The following is a 22155-nucleotide window of genomic DNA, read 5'->3' on the forward strand; positions in this document are numbered from 1 at the left end:
AGCAGGAGATTTCGGTGCACTTAACTCAAGTTGCGAGCAGACCGCCGCCTCAAGCAACTGAGCAAGGACCTCCATCCCAGGATGGTCGCTCAGGTGAACCTACAATTATAAACACATTTTATCAAATACAGTACGCCTCAATGAAATGTTTACAATAGAATTATGAAAATCAATTCAACTTACGCCATCCCTGCTCCACAAGGCCAGGTTGCTCAACGGGAAGTGTTCAGTGACAGGCAAGTACCGAACAGCTTGACAGAAAAAAAAAAAAAATGCATTCTTATTTTCAGTCACACTAACGATGTTCTAATTTGAGATAAATTACATACGAAAGGAAAAATAAATTATTTTTTCATAGATCTGAACCCTGAAAACTATAAAATGTAAATTTGCTGACGTTTTAGTCTAAACACAAATTGTGTACGTCACTTACTTCTCAGAGCAGCCACACGTTGAAACTCCTGCCGCAGCAGCTGTTGCACACTGTCCTCCACGCAAAGGCGCGGTGGAAAGTCCACAACGACCACCTTTAAATTTCAAACCAAATAAAGGAACAAAATTAATATACGCCAACTTTTCTGATATATTTGATCATGGATAAATGCAGTGGATGTTCTACTTACATTAGCAGAGAGGTTGCAGACGGTACTCAACAAAGCGTCAAACGCCGCTCCGGCCTCCACGAAGGTCCTGCTGGCGGTTAAGTTGTTACTTGGGGCCAGAAGACAGATCACCTCGGGGGGCCGAGGCAGAACTGCATCCAGCACCTCAAGCCGCAACTCTTCCGCAGAGGCACCGGGGGATGCAAGCACCCCTAACGAGAAGTCGCCCTTTGGCATGGTAGAATACCCATCCACAATAGCACGCAGATGGGAATCACCAACCAAAAGAGCAAACTGAAAAATAAAAACAAACATTAAAGTTCGCTTATAGAATTTTTGTCATTCAAACCAAGATTTCTATACGAGGTATACAAAAACAAATACCTTCTTCTCCAGAGCCTCGGCAGTAGGCAGAACCAACTTGCAGCTCCGTCTGGTCACCCGGGAGGCTGGCCACGTCTCCACCCGATGGCGACGCCCCGTCCCACGGCCTGTTTAGAAACGTTTAGTTATCAAGATTAGGCTTTCATGCAGCTGCAAATTTAACAAAAAAGATTTTATCTACATACGTGACCCAGGAGAGGTCGGTGGCACACGGGGCTCCTCCTGACGCACCACGGGAGGCAACATCTGCAAAAGAGTAATTTAAAAAATCTATAGATTAACTACAAACATAACTTGTTTTGGTTATTCTAAATAAATGATCCTGAACTTGTCATGAACATACCTGGTCGGGCAGGCCACCCTCCAGCAGTGGGGACATCTAAAGAGATAAGTAAAATTAGTAAAGGAAATAATTGTTATCATCCAACAGTAAGTTACTAAAATTTAAAATGACAGCCATACCTTCTTTGGCGGAGGCCGAGTCGGGTTCCAAGCGCTGGTTGTGAGAGATGGTGTCCCAGCCTGTAAACACAGAAACTATTATAATCATGCTTAAAGTCTAAACTACATTAAGAACTACAGTTAGACAAAAACAAGTACTTCAATGTTTAATTGTTATACCTTTGCGTCGACCGGCACAATCTCCAGCTTCCTCCATCTCACCTTAGCTGCCTCAGAGCGTCGTCCTCTACGTGGCATTCTGTAACAGCAGAATGAAAAAAAAGAAGAAACCTGGGGGGGGGGGGGGGGGAGTTGGTTATTCAAACAATATTAAATGTGTTTGTGAATGCTTTTAACTCAATGTTACTATGTGCTTTTCTTAATATCTAAATAAAATATATCTCTCTAGGATCAAGAGGTATCAGTATAAATGAATTAATAAGATGGTGTGATGATGCAGAGGTGAGATGCGTAGCAGGCAGCAGTGGAAAACGTCCAAATCACAAAGTCTCGCAGAAGAGAGAAGCTGTAAATACAAACAAAATACATTTCAATTAAAAAAGGACCATAAAAATATATATATATTTTCAAAATAGGTTAATATTTTTTTTCTGAAATACAAGAATAAAGTTAAAACTGTTCTAAGGTTTCTAAACAAGGCCAATATATTTTTCACAACTGGTGCAAACATAAGTACACTTTACAACTTGGTTAAAAATATACTTAAAAAAACAGAGATGTCATATCTGAAGATACGAACAAAATTACGAGACTTAAAAACACTGCAGCAATTAATTAGCTTCCTGTGGGTCTAAAACATTTTCTTTCCAGCAAATTTCTAGCTCCCATGATGCTTTGTGTGATTTATAGCGTTACTTCCGCGCACATGTGTTTACATGTTAACAACTTGCTAACTGGCTTTCTTCAGAGTGTTACACTACAAAATATGTGGGACATTTCACAGCTTAAACGTAACAATATGTGGCAATACTGTTTTATCACACACCACAGTTATTCGGGGAGGGATGGCAACTTGAAGAAATGACCGCAAATAACTTGAGCTAGCATAGTTAGCTACTTCACTGACTCAGTTTCTGCGGCTGCGGGTTTTCTTAAGTTCGCTTTTTGTCCATACAATCACAGTAGTACACATAAAGCATTTTGTGTTCTCTAAATTATAATTTACATCATACCAAGCTAATATTATGTAGTTCTGCTGTTTTTCACTGTCGGCACAAGACGGCAGCTGAGAGCATCTGTATCCGAAGCAACTGAGTCAGTGAATTAGCTTAATATGCTATTTGGGGTTATTTGTGGCCATTTCTGCAAGTCACAATAGCTCTAGGTTGAGGTAAAACAACATTGCCTTATTTCAGCTGATGAGCTGGATGTTAACAGAGATTTTATAGTCTAACAGCTTTCACGAAAGGCAGTTAGCAAATTGCTAACATGTGAACAAATTGTGGTTCCGGTTTTTGTCGTGGAAAAAATATTCCATCAAGCTAGCAGCTACGCTATCAGAGCCACAACAACATATCCCACAGCAGTCAAACTTTTAAAATCTATCACATTTCTTAAGGAACACATTACATTTAACAGCTGTAAGCAGTTCTAATAATATAGTAATTAAATTAAACATTGAAATAGTATATTTTATGGACAGAACACAAACACGTCTTACCTTCACCAAGCAGATTCGGAAGCAGAAAGGTCCTTCTTCTTCTTGCTTGTGATTTTTAGCGGCGGGTGACATCTAACGTTAATATGTATTATCGCCATCTACTGGCTGGAGTGTGTACGACAGGATCTCCCCCAATCTAAATTCTTACATATAATCCTGTTACCTTTAAAAATGTAATAACCGCTGTATTTATTTTGTGTTTAATTAATATCTTATTAAGTTTAAATTTCTCTATATCATATTTCCTAATTTATTGTTTTAGCTTCTCTCTACTTGCTGTATATTTTCCACAATTAATTATTAAATGTTCTACTGTTTCCATATCCATACCACACTCACATCTACCTGTTGGATTTTTACCAATCAAATGTAAAGTTTTATTTAATCCAGTGTCCAAGGCACAATCTTTTCATTACTACTTGCCCTTTTCAATTTTCTCCTATTATTTCCATATTCCCTACATTCTTTTGTATATGAAATAAATGATGACCTTTAGTTCCTTCTTCCCACAATTGTTGCCGTTCAGATTTAATTTTGCTCTTAATAATTGAATTTATTTCAGACTTACAATACTTTATCTCCATAATTCTACTTTGTTTTAAGGACACCTTAGCTAAATGATCTACCATTTCATTTCCTGCTATATCTTTATGAGCTGGTATCCACATAAACCTAATCTCTATTTGAGTTAGTTTCGTTCTTGTGCTTTGCATGAAAATTGATATAAAGCCAAAAAGTGCAATTACCTGATGTAAAAATATTCAAGGCTTTTATTTTGAAATTATTGTTATGCTCCATTTTAAAGTTCCGAACTAATCACATGTGTAACAGTGCTTTGGATGAAAAAGTCAAATAAAGCCAAAAAGAGCAATTACCTGATGTAAAAATATTCAAGGCTTTAATTTTGAAATTGTCAGTATGCTTAATTTTAAAGTTCTGAACTAATACCACGTGTAACAGTGCTTTGGATGAAAAAGTCAAATAAAGCCAAAAAGAGCAATTACGTCATGTAAAAATATTCAGGGCTTTTATTGTGAAATGTTCAATATGCTTAATTTTAAAGTTCAAAACTAATCCCATGTGTAACAGTGCTTTGGATGAAAAAGTCACACAAAGCCAAAAACAGCAATTGCATGATGTAAAAATATTCAAGGCTTTTATTTTGAAATTATTATTATGCTCCATTTTAAAGTTCCAAACTAATCCCATGTGTAACAGTGCTTTGGATGAAAAAGTCATATACGGCCAAAAAAAGCAATTACATGATGTAAAAATATTCAAGGCTTTTATTTTGAAATTTTCAATATGCTTCATTTCAGAGGGCCAAACTAATACCACGTGTAACAGTGCTTTGGATGAAAAAGTCACATAAAGCCAAAAACAGCAATTACCTGATGTAAAAATATTCAAGGCTTTTATTTTGAAATTTTCAGTATGCTTAATTTTAAAGTTCCGAACTAATCCCATGTGTAACAGTGCTTTGGATGAAAAAGTCATATAAAGCCAAAAACAGCAATTACATGATGTAAAAATATTCAAGGCTTTTATTTTGAAATTGTCAGTATGCTTAATTTTAAAGTTCTGAACTAATACCACGTGTAACAGTGCTTTGGATGAAAAAGTCAAATAAAGCCAAAAAGAGCAATTACGTCATGTAAAATATTCAAGGCTTTTATTTTGAAATTTTCAGTATGCTTAATTGTAAAGTTCCAAACTAATCCCATGTGTAAGAGTGCTTTGGATGAAAAAGTCATATACCGCCAAAAAAAGCAATTACGTCATGTAAAATATTCAAGGCTTTTATTTTGAAATTTTCAGTATGCTTCATTTCAGAGGGCCAAACTAATACCACGTGTAACAGTGCTTTGGATGAAAAAGTCATATACGGCCAAAAAGAGCAATTACGTCATGTAAAATATTCAAGGCTTTTATTTTGAAATTGTCAGTATGCTTAATTTTAAAGTTCTGAACTAATACCACGTGTAACAGTGCTTTGGATGAAAAAGTCAAATAAAGCCAAAAAGAGCAATTACGTCATGTAAAAATATTCAGGGCTTTTATTGTGAAATGTTCAATATGCTTAATTTTAAAGTTCAAAACTAATCCCATGTGTAACAGTGCTTTGGATGAAAAAGTCACACAAAGCCAAAAACAGCAATTGCATGATGTAAAAATATTCAAGGCTTTTATTTTGAAATTATTATTATGCTCCATTTTAAAGTTCCAAACTAATCCCATGTGTAACAGTGCTTTGGATGAAAAAGTCATATAAAGCCAAAAACAGCAATTACATGATGTAAAAATATTCAAGGCTTTTATTTTGAAATTGTCAGTATGCTTAATTGTAAAGTTCCAAACTAATCCCATGGGTAAGAGTGCTTTGGATGAAAAAGTCACATACCGCCAAAAAGAGCTATTACGTCATGTAAAATATTCAAGGCTTTTATTTTGAAATTTTCAGTATGCTTAATTGTAAAGTTCCAAACTAATCCCATGTGTAAGAGTGCTTTGGATGAAAAAGTCAAATAAAGCCAAAAAGAGCAATTATGTCATGTAAAAATATTCAAGGCTTTTATTTTGAAATTTTTGTTAAGCTTCATTTTAAAGGGCCAAACTAATACCATGTGTAACAGTGCTTTGGATGAAAAAGTCAAATAAAGCCAAAAAAGAGCAATTACGTCATGTAAAAATATTCAGGGCTTTTATTGTGAAATTTTCAATATGCTTAATTTTAAAGTGTAAAACTAATCCCATGTGTAACAGTGCTTTGGATGAAAAAGTCATATAAAGCCAAAAACAGCAATTACATGATGTAAAAATATTCAAGGCTTTTATTTTGAAATTGTCAGTATGCTTAATTGTAAAGTTCCAAACTAATCCCATGTGTAAGAGTGCTTTGGATGAAAAAGTCACATACCGCCAAAAAGAGCTATTACGTCATGTAAAATATTCAAGGCTTTTATTTTGAAATTTTCAGTATGCTTAATTGTAAAGTTCCAAACTAATCCCATGTGTAAGAGTGCTTTGGATGAAAAAGTCAAATAAAGCCAAAAAGAGCAATTATGTCATGTAAAAATATTCAAGGCTTTTATTTTGAAATTTTTGTTAAGCTTCATTTTAAAGGGCCAAACTAATACCATGTGTAACAGTGCTTTGGATGAAAAAGTCAAATAAAGCCAAAAAAGAGCAATTACGTCATGTAAAAATATTCAGGGCTTTTATTGTGAAATTTTCAATATGCTTAATTTTAAAGTGTAAAACTAATCCCATGTGTAACAGTTACTGAGTTAAATCAGTTATATATAGCCCAAAGCAGCAATTAGTTGTAAAGGCCAGTTCAGTCCTGATCTGTTTCAACTGAGGATAGATAGAACTACAGTGATGCGTATTCGTAGTCCTAACCAGCAGCCAATAGCCTCTTGAGTTCCGTTGCTATGGCAAATAATGGTCTCAGCAGGTGTGAGCTCTGAGCTCTGAGCTCTCAAACACACAAGTGTGTTTGAGCAAACACACTTTACTGAAAAAAAGCATTGGAAACAAATCCTTCTTGTTCGGGAACCGTAATACATAATCGAAAAGCGTTTTAAGCGTATGACAGTTCAATGTGTCTTCTGCGATAGTCCCGAGATTCATATCTGTACCTCACTCAGAGCATTTACAGCGATGAGAGAAAGAAATGTTGTGCCCAGATATGAACCGAGATGGGCTGTCACTCTAATTTGAAGAAAAATGAGAAACTTTGGGTCGCTTAGAGGCAAATTGTGGACAAACCGTAACTGGTATCGACGAGCCGTCTTCACTTTCGAAGAGATCACAGACGTATCTACAAAATGAAATTTGAATGGCATTTCTAGGTGAATTTGTGACGACACAGCAAATCCTCAAAAATAGGGTATTTCTAGGATTTTTCCCATTGAGTTATAATGGGGTTTTTTTCGTAGTTTTTTGCGAATTATGTCGCCACGTTAAACCCAAATCCCACCACAAGTAATAGCTCCAATGGCGTGAATTTTCTGCACGTTTTGATACCTCATTTGTAGGTGTGCACCCAGCGGTATGAGCCGCATTAACGGTTACGGAAGAAAAATAAAGTTCTATAATAATAATAATAATAATAATATTAAAGAGACGCTTCTCTCCGACAATAGTAATAGGTTCCTGCCATTGCTTTGCATGGCAGGCCCCAATAATAATAATAAACAGTACAGATACAATAGGCCTTCGCAGCGCTTTGCTGCTCGGGCCTAATAATAATTAAAGCTGCAAGCAGCCTCGGGCGGCCCTCGCAGCAAGCGCCGCTCCGGCCTATTGGCCACCGCGGGGGTTCCAGCCACCGCAGAAGCTCTCGCACGATTTCCAGAGCCGCAGCCAACTCCCCACCGCAGAAGCTCCGCCGCAGTTTCCAGCACCGCCGCCCGCTAGCCACCGCAGAAGCTGTCGCGCATTTTCCACACCCATCCACCAGGCGACACGCGTGAATGCGTTCGGCAGCGCTCCCCGACGACTGTCAAAAAATCTGGTGCAGATCGGTCGATGCGTCGAGGAGATACAGCCCATGTATTAACTTAGGGGGCGCAGTGGAGCCAAATTACATTTCAAACCCGTCGGGCTCTTTAGAGGTGAACAAAGGTCATACATATCCAGTTTGGCGCCAATCGGATGATCTATGCCTGAATAAGAGCCAAACGTATGTATATGGCGAGGGACTGATATTCGCCATTTGGCCACGCCCACACGGTTCAGCCAGCAGCGAGCATTGACAGAGTTTATCATCCGAATCATCTTGATTAGGTCAAGAGAGCCATAAACAGAGCTTTCCAAGTAAAAAAATAGCACTTCCTGTTCCGAGGGGGCGGGGCCTAAGTGATGTCATCATTTGACCATTGGATATTATTGGACACTCGATTATGATCAATCACTGAACGTTTGGTGCCTCTGTGAGTTTTTGTGTTAGAATTACTAATTATTTAATTTTTTCCTCCATTACAACATTGAACTGTCATTCCGTAGGGCAATGCTGCCCTCTGGTGTCGAATTACTGAAATAATGAAACTATTTCAGTGGGCAGCAGAGGGCAGCATTGCCCTACAAACAACGAACATGGACTGTTTATTATGTAATTACACAGAAGATCTCTCTAATTCATTCTGAGGGGCGGGGCTTAGATGACGTCATAATATGATGACAAAGCATTGTCAGGCATCACACCAGGATGAGTCAGGCCAAGTTTGGTGCAGCTCGGTCGAAACATGTGGAATCTAGAAGCAAACGTATGGCATCGGCGTTACAGGTCACTTCGCCACGCCGCCACACCCAGCTGCTTCATCGCAGCCGGTCAGGGCTTGGATCCACAACACACCAACATGTCTTCTGTCTCTGGACACAGTTTCATGTTGATTAGGTCAAAGGGCTAAGATAGCGACCGTTCACAGTAAAACATGACACTTCCTGTTCTCAGGGGGCGTGGCCTAAGCGATGTCATAATTTCACCACAGGGTATTTTAGGACACCTATTGATGATCAATAACAGAAAGTTTGGTCCCTCTATGTGTTTTTATATAGGAAATATAAGAGTTTCGTGTTTCATGGCGAGTAGGTGAACTTTGACCCCTGGTAACCCCCCTTCAGCAAGCTCATACAGTCACCAATTTGATAACTTTAAATCAGACATGCCTTATGATCAGACTGACCGAGTTTGAAGCCGATCAATCGAAAACCCTAGGAGGAGTTCGATCAAATGCAAAGGCTGTAAACGTCAAAATGGAGGTCAAATGAACTTCAATCTAAAATGGCCGACTTCCTGTTGGGTTTAGAGCATGGCTCTAAGAGACTTTTTTGTACGTCCCGACAAGATACACATGTGTACCAAGTTTCGTAATTCTAGGTTTAAGCATGGCTTGGGGCTGTTCATTTAAAATACTCTAGGGGTCGCTATAGAAAAATTAGGCCACGCCCACCAAATATCGCTATGGATTCCTGTTCGGGGATGGATAAGGATCCATCCTAGTGAGTTTGGAGCAGCTCACCCCGAAACTGTGGAATTCAGAGCCAAACGAAATTCGATGGCGTTCGCAACGCCGCCACGCCCACCTGCTTCATCGCAGCCGGTCGGGGTTGGAATCCACAACACACCAACATGTCTTCTGTCTCTGGACACAGTTTCATGTTGATTAGGTCAAAGGGCTAAGATAGCGACCGTTCACAGTAAAACATTACACTTCCTGCTCTCAGGGGGCGTGGCCTACATAAAAAAAAAATTTCACTGCAGGGTATTTTAGGACACCTGATGTCGATCAATCACTGAAAGTTTGGTCCCTCTATGTGTTTTTGTATAGGAAATATAAGAGGTTTTTGTTTCATGGCGTGTAGGTGAACTTTGACCCCTGCTAACCCCCCTTCAACATGCTCCAAAACTCACCAATTTGATAACTTTAAATCAGACATGCCTTATGATCAGACTGACCGAGTTTGAAGCCGATCAATCGAAATCCCTAGGAGGAGTTCGATCAAATACGAAGGCTGTAAACGTCAAAATCGAGGTCCAAAATGGACCTTCAATACAAAATGGCCGACTTCCTGTGATACTTGCACTATGACATTACTTGTAAATTCTGAGCGTCTTAGTGAGCTCTACAACTGTACCGAATTTCAAGTCTCTACGATGAAGTAAGTGAATAGCAATGGGTCTTTTGAAAATTGCTAGTTGCCGCCGTTGAGCAATTTTTTTTGCGATTTTTGCGGCGACCTTAAAATTCAAAATTTTTAAACCGCCTAGTCGCTTCCGCCAAGTTTGGTGAGTTTTTGAATATGATAAAGCCCCCAAATGGGCCCACGAAATGGGTGGAAGAATAATTAAAGCTGCAAGCAGCCTCGGGCGGCCCTCGCAGCAAGCGCCGCTCCGGCCTATTGGCCACCGCGGGGGTTCCGGCCACCGCAGAAGCTCTCGCACGATTTCCAGAGCCGCAGCCAACTCCCCACCGCAGAAGCTCCGCCGCAGTTTCCAGCACCGCCGCCCGCTAGCCACCGCAGAAGCTGTCGCGCATTTTCCACACCCATCCACCAGGCGACATGCGTGAATGCGTTTGGCAGCGCTCCCCGACGACTGTCAAAAAATCTGGTGCAGATCGGTCGATGCGTCGAGGAGATACAGCCCATGTATTAACTTAGGGGGCGCAGTGGAGCCAAATTACATTTCAAACCCGTCGGGCTCTTTAGAGGTGAACAAAGGTCATACCTATCCAGTTTGGCGCCAATCGGAATATCTATGCCTGAATAAGAGCCAAACGTATGTATATGGCGAGGGACTGATATTCGCCATTTGGCCACGCCCACACGGTTCAGCCAGCAGCGAGCATTGACAGAGTTTATCATCCGAATCATCTTGATTAGGTCAAGAGAGCCATAAACAGAGCTTTCCAAGTAATAAAATAGCACTTCCTGTTCCGAGGGGGCGGGGCCTAAGTGATGTCATCATTTGACCATTGGATATTATTGGACACTCGATTATGATCAATCACTGAACGTTTGGTGTCTCTGTGAGTTTTTGTGTTAGAATTACTAATTATTTAATTTTTTCCTCCATTACAACATTGAACTTTCATTCCGTAGGGCAATGCTGCCCTCTGGTGTCGAATTACTGAAATAATGAAACTATTTCAGTGGGCAGCAGAGGGCAGCATTGCCCTACAAACAACGAACATGGACTGTTTATTATGTAATTACACAGAAGATCTCTCTAATTCATTCTGAGGGGGCGGGGCTTAGATGACGTCATAATATGATGACATAGCATTGTCAGGCATCACACCAGGATGAGTCAGGCCAAGTTTGGTGCAGCTCGGTCGAAACATGTGGAATCTAGAAGCAAACGTATGGCATCGGCGTTACAGGTCACTTCGCCTCGCCGCCACGCCCACCTGCTATGTCAAAGCCGGCCGGGGTTGGAATCCACAACACACCAACATGTTTTCTGTCTCTGGACACAGTTTCATGTTGATTAGGTCAAAGGGCTAAGATAGCGACCGTTCACAGTAAAACATGACACTTCCTGTTCTCAGGGGGCGTGGCCTACTTAAAAAAATTATTTCACCACAGGGTATTTTAGGACACCCGATGACGATCAATCACTGAACGTTTGGTCCCTCTATGTGTTTTTATATAGGAAATATAAGAGTTTCGTGTTTCATGGCGAGTAGCTGAACTTTGACCCCTGGTAACCCCCCTTCAGCAAGCTCATACAGTCACCAATTTGATAACTTTAAATCAGACATGCCTTATGATCAGACTGACCGAGTTTGAAGTCGATCAATCGAAATCCCTAGGAGGAGTTCGATCAAATGCAAAGGCTGTAAACGTCAAACTCGAGGTCCAAAATGGACCTTCAATACAAAATGGCCGACTTCCTGTTGGGTTTAGAGCATGGCTCCAAGAGACTTTTTTGTACGTCCTGACATGATACACATGTGTACCAAGTTTCGTAATTCTAGGTTTAAGCATGGCTTGGGGCTGTTCATTTAAAATACTCTAGGGGTCGCTATAGAAAAATTAGGCCACGCCCACCAAATATCGCTATGGATTCCTGTTCGGGGATGGATAAGGATCCATCCTAGTGAGTTTGGAGCAGCTCACCCCGAAACTGTGGAATTTAGAGCCAAACGAAATTCGATGGCGTTCGCAACGCCGCCACGCCCACCTGCTTCATCGCAGCCGGTCGGGGTTGGAATCCACAACACACCAACATGTCTTCTGTCTCTGGACACAGTTTCATGTTGATTAGGTCAAAGGGCTAAGATAGCGACCGTTCACAGTAAAACATTACACTTCCTGCTCTCAGGGGGCGTGGCCTACGTAAAAAAAAAATTTCACCACAGGGTATCTTAGGACACCCGATGACGACCAATCACTGAAAGTTTGGTCCCTCTATGTGTTTTTGTATAGGAAATATAAGAGTTTTCTGTTTCATGGCGTGTAGGTGAACTTTGACCCCTGCTAACCCCCCTTCAACATGCTCCAAAACTCACCAATTTGATAACTTTAAATCAGACATGCCTTATGATCAGACTGACCGAGTTTGAAGCCGATCAATCGAAATCCCTAGGAGGAGTTCGATCAAATACGAAGGCTGTAAACGTCAAACTCGAGGTCCAAAATGGACCTTCAATACAAAATGGCCGACTTCCTGTGATAGTTGCACTATGACATTACTTGTAAATTCTGAGCGTCTTAGTGAGCTCTACAACTGTACCGAATTTCAAGTCTCTACGATGAAGTAAGTGAATAGCAATGGGTCTGTTGAAAATTGCTAGTTGCTGCCGTTGAGCAATTTTTTTTGCGATTTTTGCGGCGACCTTAAAATTCAAAATTTTTAAACCGCCTAGTCGCTTCCGCCAAGTTTGGTGAGTTTTTGAATATGATAAAGCCCCCAAAAAGGCCCACGAAGAGGGGGGCAGAATAATAATAATAAACAGTACAGATACAATAGGCCTTCGCAGCGCTTTGCTGCTCGGGCCTAATAATAAAACAGTACAGATACAATAGGCCTTCGCAGCGCTTTGCTGCTCGGGCCTAATAATAATAAACAGTACAGATACAATAGGCCTTCGCAGCGCTTTGCTGCTCGGGCCTAATAAACAGTACAGATACAATAGGCCTTCGCAGCGCTTTGCTGCTCGGGCCTAATAATAATAATAAACAGTACAGATACAATAGGCCTTCGCAGCGCTTTGCTGCTCGGGCCTAATAAACAGTACAGATACAATAGGCCTTCGCAGCGCTTTGCTGCTCGGGCCTAATAAACTGTAAAATAAACTGTAATACTATTAATACACTTCCACTCCTTAGCTGCCTAGTGTCGCCAAAAAAGCATCATAAACCTAATCAGTAATAATTTGTATAATTTTGACTAAATGTTGTTTATTTTAAGACATTTGTGAGCCTAAATATATATACTTTACTGCACATCTAGCTCAGGATTCCATGAAAAGCTTGTAGTTCACACTCCGGCCACTAGATGGTACCAAAGCACCAACGTTAATTTATTTACTCGTCTTAAGTCTAAGCTAATAACGTTCACTAGTCCATTGGAATAGTTTTTGTGTTCTTTAGAAAACTGAGTTTGGAAAAAATATGGAATGTTTACATGTAATGTAAATGGTTCTGTTTGTGTTCTGTTGGTCGTAATGGGACCAGATGTGGAAAAGTTAGAGCAGTCTGAAGACTTCAGATCTCAGCCGTCTCTTTTCTCTTCTGCAGGATCTTCCAGATGTGATCCACAGAACCAGGCAGGTAAAAACTCCTCATTAAGAACCACATCATAACTGTCCTTTACGATTACTTTGACTACACCAAACCAATGAAACCTCCATGTGCAGGCTGGGGTAAAGACTCTGGTGGCCGTCACAGAGGAAGTGGAGGAATTCCCCAGAGTTCTCCATCTGCAGGAAAGGTCGGCGCTCCAGGATTCATGTTACAGAAACCTTCTGACCCGAAGGAGGTTCTGGTTTCCAGTCCAGTGGCTCTGAGGACCAGAACATAAACAAACTGTAGTTTAAAGTACAGGCAGGCCTCATGTTGTCAGGATTCCTCCCAGCTGGTCGTCACCTCTTGGTTCGTTCCCACAGATATCCGGACCTGGTGGCTCCGTGTCTGGGGCTGCACCCCCTGCAGGCCGCCGGGGGTCAGCACAGCGTCCGGCCTCAGGTAACAACCTTCACTTCTGCTTTATTGACTTTGAAGATCCGTGGAGCGTATCGGTGTCGGGACGCCTCAGCGGGAGGAAAACCCGGACCGGAGCGCCTGCTGGGAACTTTAAGCCCAGCAGGCTCTTTAAGCCGGAAGGGATTCGGGAACAACACGCTCTGACCGACTCGGAGGGGGAAAAGACTCGGCTTTATTCACTGAAAATCAGCTAATTTAGTCCTTTATAATTAGAACACAATAAATAATTTATTATATTATTAGAAATTAGTTAATAGATTAAATTATTTCTAAAAAAAATGTATTTAATTTCATGAGAAGAAAAAGAAATTCCAGCTTTCAGCAGAAAACCTGGAAGAATCTGAAAAACATCTGGAGTTTCATTTAGATCCATCATCCATCCATCCATCCATCATCCATCCATCCATCATGAAGGACTAATCTATTTACCTATTTATCTTCACTTCATCCTTTAAATGTTTGTTTCTGTTTTTCTAATTAAATCCTGTCGTCTAAAGTTTTCTGTGAAATCTTCTCATCGTCTTGTTCAGTTTTATGCTCAGAGGAAAACTTGTTTTTCTGAATCAAATCTTTTTGCTGATGATGTTTTGTTTCCATCAGGACCTGGAAGAAGCTCTGCCTCTTTTCTACAGCCACAGAGAACGACTGGTCGCCATCGGAGAGGTGAACGCCACTCTGATGTCACTCTGATCTCACTCTGTTCTCCAAATAGTTTAATAGGAAAAGACCCATATTTTACTTTCAGTCTGGTACAGATAATGACGTTTGTCTCTGGTGATTAATCATTTATCCATATGATTTTTCTAGAAGCAGTTACGCTAAACTTCCTGCTCTAATCACCGTCTGTAAAATTCATATTTCCAGGACCAAAAACAGGAAGTTTTGTCTTTTTCCCCTGAAGTTGGAAGAGGTTCTGGTCCGTTTCCTGTTTAGTTTTGGAGATAAACTCGTTATGGTCTGAAGTTCTGACAGAGATGTAAAGCAGGACGCTGTTGTGACGCAGGGTTTGAGCTCAACCCTCATCAGGAGGCCTCAGTCCTCGACGCGGCCGTCGCAGGTTCGATTCCCGGCCTGGCGACCTTTGCTGCATGCCTTCCCCGTTCTCTCATCACCCTCTTTCCTGGCGATTCACTGTGGAATAAAGGGCCCAGAGCCAATCAAACCTTTAAAAAGAAATGTAAAGCAGAGCCTCATCAGCGTCCGGTGTGATCCGGAGGAGATTTTATATGATTCGAGTCCAGATAGTTTTGGGAAAACATTTATTCCTGACCTAATTTCTTATTCTGTAATATAAATAACTAATCAGGAATGTTTTAATTTCCTGCTCTGGCTCCAGATCGGGTTGGATTTCACGCCGTGGTGCGCTCCGACCCAGCAGGACAGAGACGACCAGATGAAGGTCTTCATCGGACAGCTGGACATCGCCATGGAGATGGACCTACCTGTGTGAGCTCAGCTAACTGATGACATCATCACTCCATAAATGGTCGCTCATCGCTTTAATCAAGCCGGTCCAATAATTGGCTGTCTCTACAGGAACGTCCACTCCCGCTCTGCAGCCAAAGTCACCATAGACACCATGAGACGGCGAGGTGAGTGTCTCTGTCCCCCTGCAGGATGGACGTCTCCGTCCTCTAACTCTCTGTCCCCCTGCAGGGATCAGCAGAGCTCTGCTGCATAACTTCTCTGGGAAGCCGGCGGCAGCTCTGGAGGCTGTGGAGGCCGGATTCTTCTTCTCTTTCCCTCCTGCTGTCTGCAGGAACCAGCAGGTAAGACGGGTCACCTGGACGGGTCACCATGTCCACCAACATCTGGTGGAGAGGAGAAGTTCTAACTTGCACCATGGGAGGTCCACAGATCCAAACCAAAATAAAATGTTGTGGCTATGAGCTGACCAACAATATAGTTGGAAGTTTGGAAGTGACAAGTGCATCTATGAAGTGTGGATTTGTGGAATCTTTGTGGTTTTCCACGCCGTAGGAAGCAGAGATAACTTAATCCAACATTTGAAAAAATGCTTTGGCAGAAAAAGTGGGAGACAATTGAACAAGAATAGGAATTTGGGTAAAACGTTCATTTTAAATGAATAAATTTCCCGATAAGTGAGAGAGGTAAACTATTCCATCTGTGGAAAGAAAGCTTAATGGTCTGCTGCCTCTGGTACCTAAAGCCAGATGAGCTCAACAGAAACCGAATGTCAGAGTGTGAAAACTTGAATGCTCCTGCTGACAGGGTAGCATCCACTATTAGCAATATTTACTCTATCACCTGAAAAAGATCCAAATCTCTGAAAAACAGATCAAATTGACGAAATGGAGAGAGTGTGGTCTGAGACGTACAGCAATAAATCGACAGCATAAAATGACAGTTTGAATTCTGCACCTGATGGGGAAATCCCAGTGAAAGTGTTGGAGGACCTCAGAAAGACCAATGGAGGATAACGGGCGTCTCTGTCTGCTGCCGCGGAAAAGTTTAAAAACGCTGGACTGAAAACCACTGGAGACGAATCCAAGAAATCAATCCAGTCTGTAAATCAACACGTTGTTTAAGTAACTTTGATCCTTTTTTAAACATGAAAGGATCAAAGTGTCACTGCAGGGAAAAACCTGAAAACATGAAGGAAAGATGAAAAGGTCTGTTTTCCTGATACCGGCCCTTTTAACGTCGTATCCACCCTGACCTTCGGTTCTCCGTTCTTCCAGAAATGTTTCAGGTTTTAGAAATTCTGTTTCTTTAGCATCAGAATAACTGAGATGTTTCCTTTACTGAGAAGCAGTCATAATAAACGGCCAGGCTCCAGCGAGTGACCGGGTGTTGGTGTTCTGACAGAGAGACCGGCTGATCCAGCGGATCCCTCTGGATCACATCTGCCTGGAGACGGACTCTCCGGCCCTCGGCCTCCACAAGAACGTGAGTCGGTCGCCGCCGTCCCTCAGGGACAGACGCGGAGACCACCGTCCTCCTCCTGTCCCCATCTGCTTGACAGGAGAGGAACGAGCCGGCTAACATCGCCCTGTCCTGCAGCTACATCGCTAAGGTCAAAGGTCAGACGCCAGAAACGGTCCGGGACGTCACGACTCAGAACGCCTACAGACTGTTCAGCAGAGCCAGCAGATGATCAGAGTAAATACCATAAAACACTCACATTCCTATGAACCTTTTAAACAACTTTGCTTTTTATTTGTCCTTTAGCCAAGAAGCTGGAAAACTTTCATCTGAGAAGCAGTCAGAATAAAAGTTGATCAAAAATGTTTCCTGAGATAATGTTCAGTTTCCATCTGTTTTAACTTATTTTAAAATCTTTTTTCATTTCCAGAAAACCCTGAGGAACACCAGGCTGCTCAGCGTGGATTTAATTTCAGTTTTAATACATGTAGAAACATCATTTCCTTATGCGCCAGTTGGACTTTACAGAAACAGTCTTCAGTCAGAGGCCTCTTTGGATTGGTTACATGACTGACTGCTACAGGAGATCCTGGGTTCTAGTTCTGGTCATTCTCTTTGCACCAAGTGGCTAATATCTGAAAATGAAGCAAAGGAAAAACTAACAGAGGAATGGGTGACATGTTTTTTACTTTGATTGTTAAAATTGATGAGTAGGAAATTAAATTCTTACATAAATTTAAATAAACAAGTTTAAAAATTATTAGAAATGTGAAGTTTGTCAAAATTGGTTTGTTTATTCTTCAAACTCATTTTGCTTAGTCAAGTCATTGTCTCCTGACCTATATTTGCACTATAAAGTGGTTGCCATAGTAACCAGTAACTTACGCTTATTGCTGTCTTAACTGCAGTATGTATCAGGATTAGCTTTGTGTTTAGTTACAAGTATTATACATAGTGTTACATTTTGACATTTCAGGGTTTCCTGGGTATTTTCGCCTTGTTTTGTAAAAGTTTATAACTTCACTGGGAGCCGTTGCTGGGTTAGTTTCTGGTGAGCGAATCCAACAACCAAAACAGGGACTAAACGGATTGTGTGTTTATCTTATTCAAACTTCACTGTCTCTGGTTCTGCCTGCCTGAAACTCCTTACCGCTCTGGTCGAAGTGTTTCCGCTCCGGTAGTTTTATCGGGAGCTCCCTTTGGGTGCAGGCCACCGTGCGCTGCTGTCGGCCGGTCAGCGCGTTCAGCAGCACCGCGCTGGTCCTCAGGTGTTTCCGGTAGTGCCTCCTCTCGGCCCGCTCCCAGATCTTCCGGGGTTCCACCCGACGGCACGACTCCACCCGCATGTTCGGCTCTAGCAGAACCCGCTCAGAACCCCTCAGACCCGGACATCGTTCCTTCGCCGTGTCCGGTGTGAAATAAATAATCCCCAACGGTTCAGTTTGTGTTGCTAACCGCGTTGGCATGGCAACGGGAGACGTCGTCCTGCTCCCTGCGTTCCAAAGATCATTCGTGCAGAAAGATGTTCCACTCCGAAGATTTATTTCGCTGTGACATTAGCAGCCGCTCACTTCCTTATTTTATTCGTGCGATGAGTCACTCAGGCTTATTTAAATAAACGGAGCAGTTCCGCTTTTAATTTTATGTATTGTCATGAAATCGTACGGTTGTTAATTTTTTATTCAACAATATACCTTAAATAAGTTTTAGCTAATTGTATCACTCTGATGTTTTTTTGCCAGTGACGTGCGGTCAGGGGAGGCCAGGTGGCAGAGCCTCACCTGGCCTCCAGCTTTGTCCGCATGCGCGAAATTTCCTTAAGTAACCAACAACATGCAGGTGGTCTATAGTTGTATGTCTGATTATGATTAAGTCAGTTCCTCACCAGCTATGAGCCTCACCGCACGTCACTGGTTTTTACACATGGACAACAGAGAAAAAACGTTTTCTGTTTTTCTCTGTTGAACTGAAAAAAAAAATGCAGCTCTAACTTTTTTTTTAAATGAGTTAATTTATTACAAATGAAGTTTGTCAAAACTTTATTTATCTACGTTTGTTTAACACGACAACTTAATAAATGTAATATATTTACTTGGATAAATTAAATTTGATTACTTTTAATAAAAAAAATGAACTCGTTTTTAAGTTGGATCAACTGTTTCTTTTTTTCAGTGTATGATGGGAAAAGAAAGGACCTCAAACCAACTCATTCCTCACCCACCGTATTAATGCTGTTAATACGGTGGTTAATAAAACCTGTCATTTAAAATGAGCAAGACTGAGCCCGTTTAACTTTATTAAAACCAGAGACAATGCAAACATCCTTCTAAACACGAAGAAGGATTCTGTGGTTCTGTCCAAACTGGTCCAGCAAGACGTCAGAAGGCAGCTCGTTTGTTTTTAGTGTAAATACGACAATCGTGTTTTATTTTCCCTGCCCAAATGGTTGCCACATGACCAAATAATGAACCAGTGGCTCATACTCGGCTGATTCTTGTTGTAGTTTTGCTGGCAGTCCCTGTTTAAAATGCGTCAGCTGTACTGATCCTGATGACTGACATAAAATATTTTTAAGCCAAATTTATTTTGATGAATTCAGAAAGTAAATACGTTCGTTGTGTGATCTATGAGGGCAAGAAATGTGAGTTCATACATTTCTACCAAACGACAAATGAATTAAGTTTGTGGCTTAGATTAGTGTTCAGGTGCAGCAGGTGAACGCGGCGTGGAGGAGGAACCCTCCGGGTCACTCTGGGATTAGGATTAGAGCAGATGATGGGGCTGGACATATGGGAGGGCTAATTGGAGCTAACACGGCAAAATCCCTTTGTCATCATCCAGATGCATTTAGAAACGAGATGCATTTAGAAAATGTAAAGTTTTCTGGATCTGGGAGCTTTATTTTGAAAGGGCAACACAGCCAATTTTGTTTGTAAAGCTAAATTTAAAGTTGCATTAACTGCTTTATTCAGGCAGAAGAAAACTGTTGGTTTTGATCTCATTTACCAACAAATTGAAATTATATTAGACGATAAATTATCCCAGAAGTTATTGCAATAAACAGTAATAATATTAGTTTTTTAGATTATTTTGAACTAATATGTAAATGCCATAATAAACAAGACCAATAAACTTTGAACTCTAATTAACATTTAACACTGGAACTGGAAGATATTATAAATATCCCAAATAATAATAAAAGATAAAACAGAAACAACAAATAAAATGAATTATGAAGTTTATGTTGAGACCAAAACACCAGACTGAAGACTTTCATCATTCAGTTTTTGGAGGAATGGGAGAAACAATAAGTTATAATTTGTTATGCAATTAATTGATTTATTGATTATTGCAACAAGCTTTTGTGGGGTCAAAATTAAATACATATATCATGAAATAAATATATGACTAATTAAATAATGTGCACTAATCTAATTTTTTATTAAATAAATTAATTTAAAAGTATGTATAATTATTTGACTCTTTATCTTTAAATAAATAGAAGGAAATATTTTAATATAACTTTAGTGTTTTATGAATTCTTGATTCCAACTGATAAAATATGGAGTCCTTTATTTTGAAGAGTATTTCTGAACTTCATTTATAAATGCTTTGATTTGTTCCTCTCTTCCCCCCCCATGTTATTCTGCCCTGGGCACCGCAGGACTTCGCACCGCCTCTGTTGCTTTAGCGGCGTCGGCGGGTATCAGACAGGATGCGGGAGCCGCTCTGCCATTGGCTGCTCGGCATCGGAAGGCAGGGCGGGTGTTACAGGCTGAACCCGAGGCTGCATGCCGGGATGCTGGCGGCGGACTAGACCCCGCAGCGGAGGGATTTTAACCATCCATTCTGGCAGAACGGACCGCCGGAGCGTCTTCTGATGAGGAAACAATTGTTTTCTGTTACTATGTCGCTTCCGCTTCCAGCTCTTTATCCGTGAGCGCCATGGTGGCGGGAGAGCTCGTGCAGGAGCATCTGCGCGCGGACACCGGCGCACCTGAAGACATCACGGTGGTCAGGAAGAGTCCGCAACCGGAGAGCGCACGGCGGCCAGCCCACACCGACTCCTGCTCCGACCCGGCATGTGGTGGGCCCGACCGGCACCGGGACCCGGAGGAGCTGGAGGTCCCGCCGGATGAGAGAGCGGCGATGCTGCCCGTCGCCGGTGGAGGAGAGGCGGAGGAGGCGGGAGGGAGGGCGCCAGAAACCAGGCTGTATTGGCGGCGGTTCGCGGTCCTGGCCGTGTTCAGCCTGTACTCCCTGGTGAACGCCTTCCAGTGGATCCACTACAGCATCATCACCAACGTGTTCGCCAAATACTACGGCGTCACCAACGACAAGGTGGACTGGCTCTCCATGGTCTACATGGTGGCCTACATCCCGCTCATCTTCCCGGCCACCTGGCTGCTGGACCGCCGCGGTCTGCGGCTCACGGCCCTGCTGGGCGCCGGGCTCAACTGCGCAGGCGCATGGCTCAAGTGCGCCAGCGTCAGCCCCGACAGGTTCGGGGTCACCGTGACGGCGCAGGTCATCTGCTCCGTGGCGCAGGTCTTCATCCTCGGCCTGCCGTCCCGCATCGCTTCGGTGTGGTTCGGACCGCGGGAGGTTTCCACCGCGTGCGCCACCGCCGTGCTGGGGAACCAGGTGAGTGATGCGCGCGCAGCCACCGCACGTTGTTAACGAGTCGGTCTAAACTACAGGGGCGCTTCCGGCGCGTTTTGAAATGAGAAAATAAAAAATGTATTGGATAAAATGCAGTAACTAGATTCCTTCAGTGATCATTTAAGGAAAAACTCCGCTGAACATCAGAACAGTTCATTTTTCAATTAACCAATTCATCACTGACAGCAAAAGTTGCTTTATTAGAGTTATTCTAGGTGAAGCTAAAACTGCCTTTAGAGGAGTTCTGGGTTTTTGAAAAATACAAACTGTCCATATTTATTGTAGTTTTGCTTCGCTGTTTTTTCCCTGTTTGTTTGTCTATATCATCTAAAACAGCTTCACTGGTTTTATTAAGGCACACTTTGATCTTTCAGGTCCAATTAAAATAAGAACAAATCTTCATTTCTTATAAGTGTAGTTTCCTTTGTTTAGTATTTATTGTTTTGTATTATATTTCTTGGCAGAATTGTTTATAACCAACTTCATCTTAACTTTTATAATCTTTTCTTTCTTTTTAGCGAGATATTTGTTGTGATGGGTGGAAACAGATGAAAAATAACTAGCTGGTAAATTCTGACGTTTACAGCAGGTGGGGGGGCGGGGCATCAGGTGTTGCGTCATTTTGAATGTCAGGCGCGCGCACTTGTTCAGTTGACATGATGGCTGCTGTCAATCAACTCTGGGTTTGTGATCTCCCCTCACCTGGAGGACAACTCTGTATGCAGCACACAGATGTGAGCTACGATGTTTTGACACAAAATTATTTTTTTTCTCCGCAATTTT

The 22155-nt window shown here is 41.8% G+C and overlaps 2 protein-coding genes across 7 annotated transcripts in view; both read left to right on the forward strand.

Moving 5' to 3' along the window:
* On the forward strand, positions 1–20451 carry LOC102218828 (putative deoxyribonuclease tatdn3). 6 transcript variants are annotated; one of them, XM_023347388.1, is made up of 10 exons: positions 1–93; positions 13360–13392; positions 13479–13552; positions 13728–13806; positions 14425–14487; positions 15161–15270; positions 15361–15416; positions 15481–15593; positions 16654–16734; positions 16811–17078. In XM_023347388.1, exons 1-10 carry the CDS (start codon positions 82–84, stop codon positions 16940–16942), a joined length of 753 nt encoding a protein of 250 aa, XP_023203156.1. In that variant the 5' UTR covers positions 1–81; the 3' UTR covers positions 16943–17078. The 6 variants fall into 6 exon arrangements, with proteins under 6 accessions (XP_023203156.1, XP_023203155.1, XP_023203154.1 ...); XM_023347386.1 differs by lacking the exon at positions 1–93 and adding an exon at positions 20375–20451 and having other exon boundaries at positions 12864–13388; positions 16811–16947; XM_023347385.1 differs by lacking the exon at positions 1–93 and adding an exon at positions 17141–17317 and having other exon boundaries at positions 12865–13388; positions 16811–16947.
* Positions 19932–22155, forward strand: part of LOC102218575 (feline leukemia virus subgroup C receptor-related protein 1-like) — a 10556-nt gene continuing 8332 nt past the window's right edge. The window contains exon 1 of the mRNA XM_005813124.3: positions 19932–21354. Coding sequence (XP_005813181.1) covers positions 20656–21354 — 699 coding nt within the window. The 5' untranslated portion in view covers positions 19932–20655. The remainder of the gene's footprint in view (positions 21355–22155) is intronic.

Source organism: Xiphophorus maculatus, chromosome 15, assembly GCF_002775205.1.
Source record: "Xiphophorus maculatus strain JP 163 A chromosome 15, X_maculatus-5.0-male, whole genome shotgun sequence".
In the NCBI taxonomy this organism is placed as follows: Eukaryota; Metazoa; Chordata; class Actinopteri; order Cyprinodontiformes; family Poeciliidae; genus Xiphophorus; species Xiphophorus maculatus.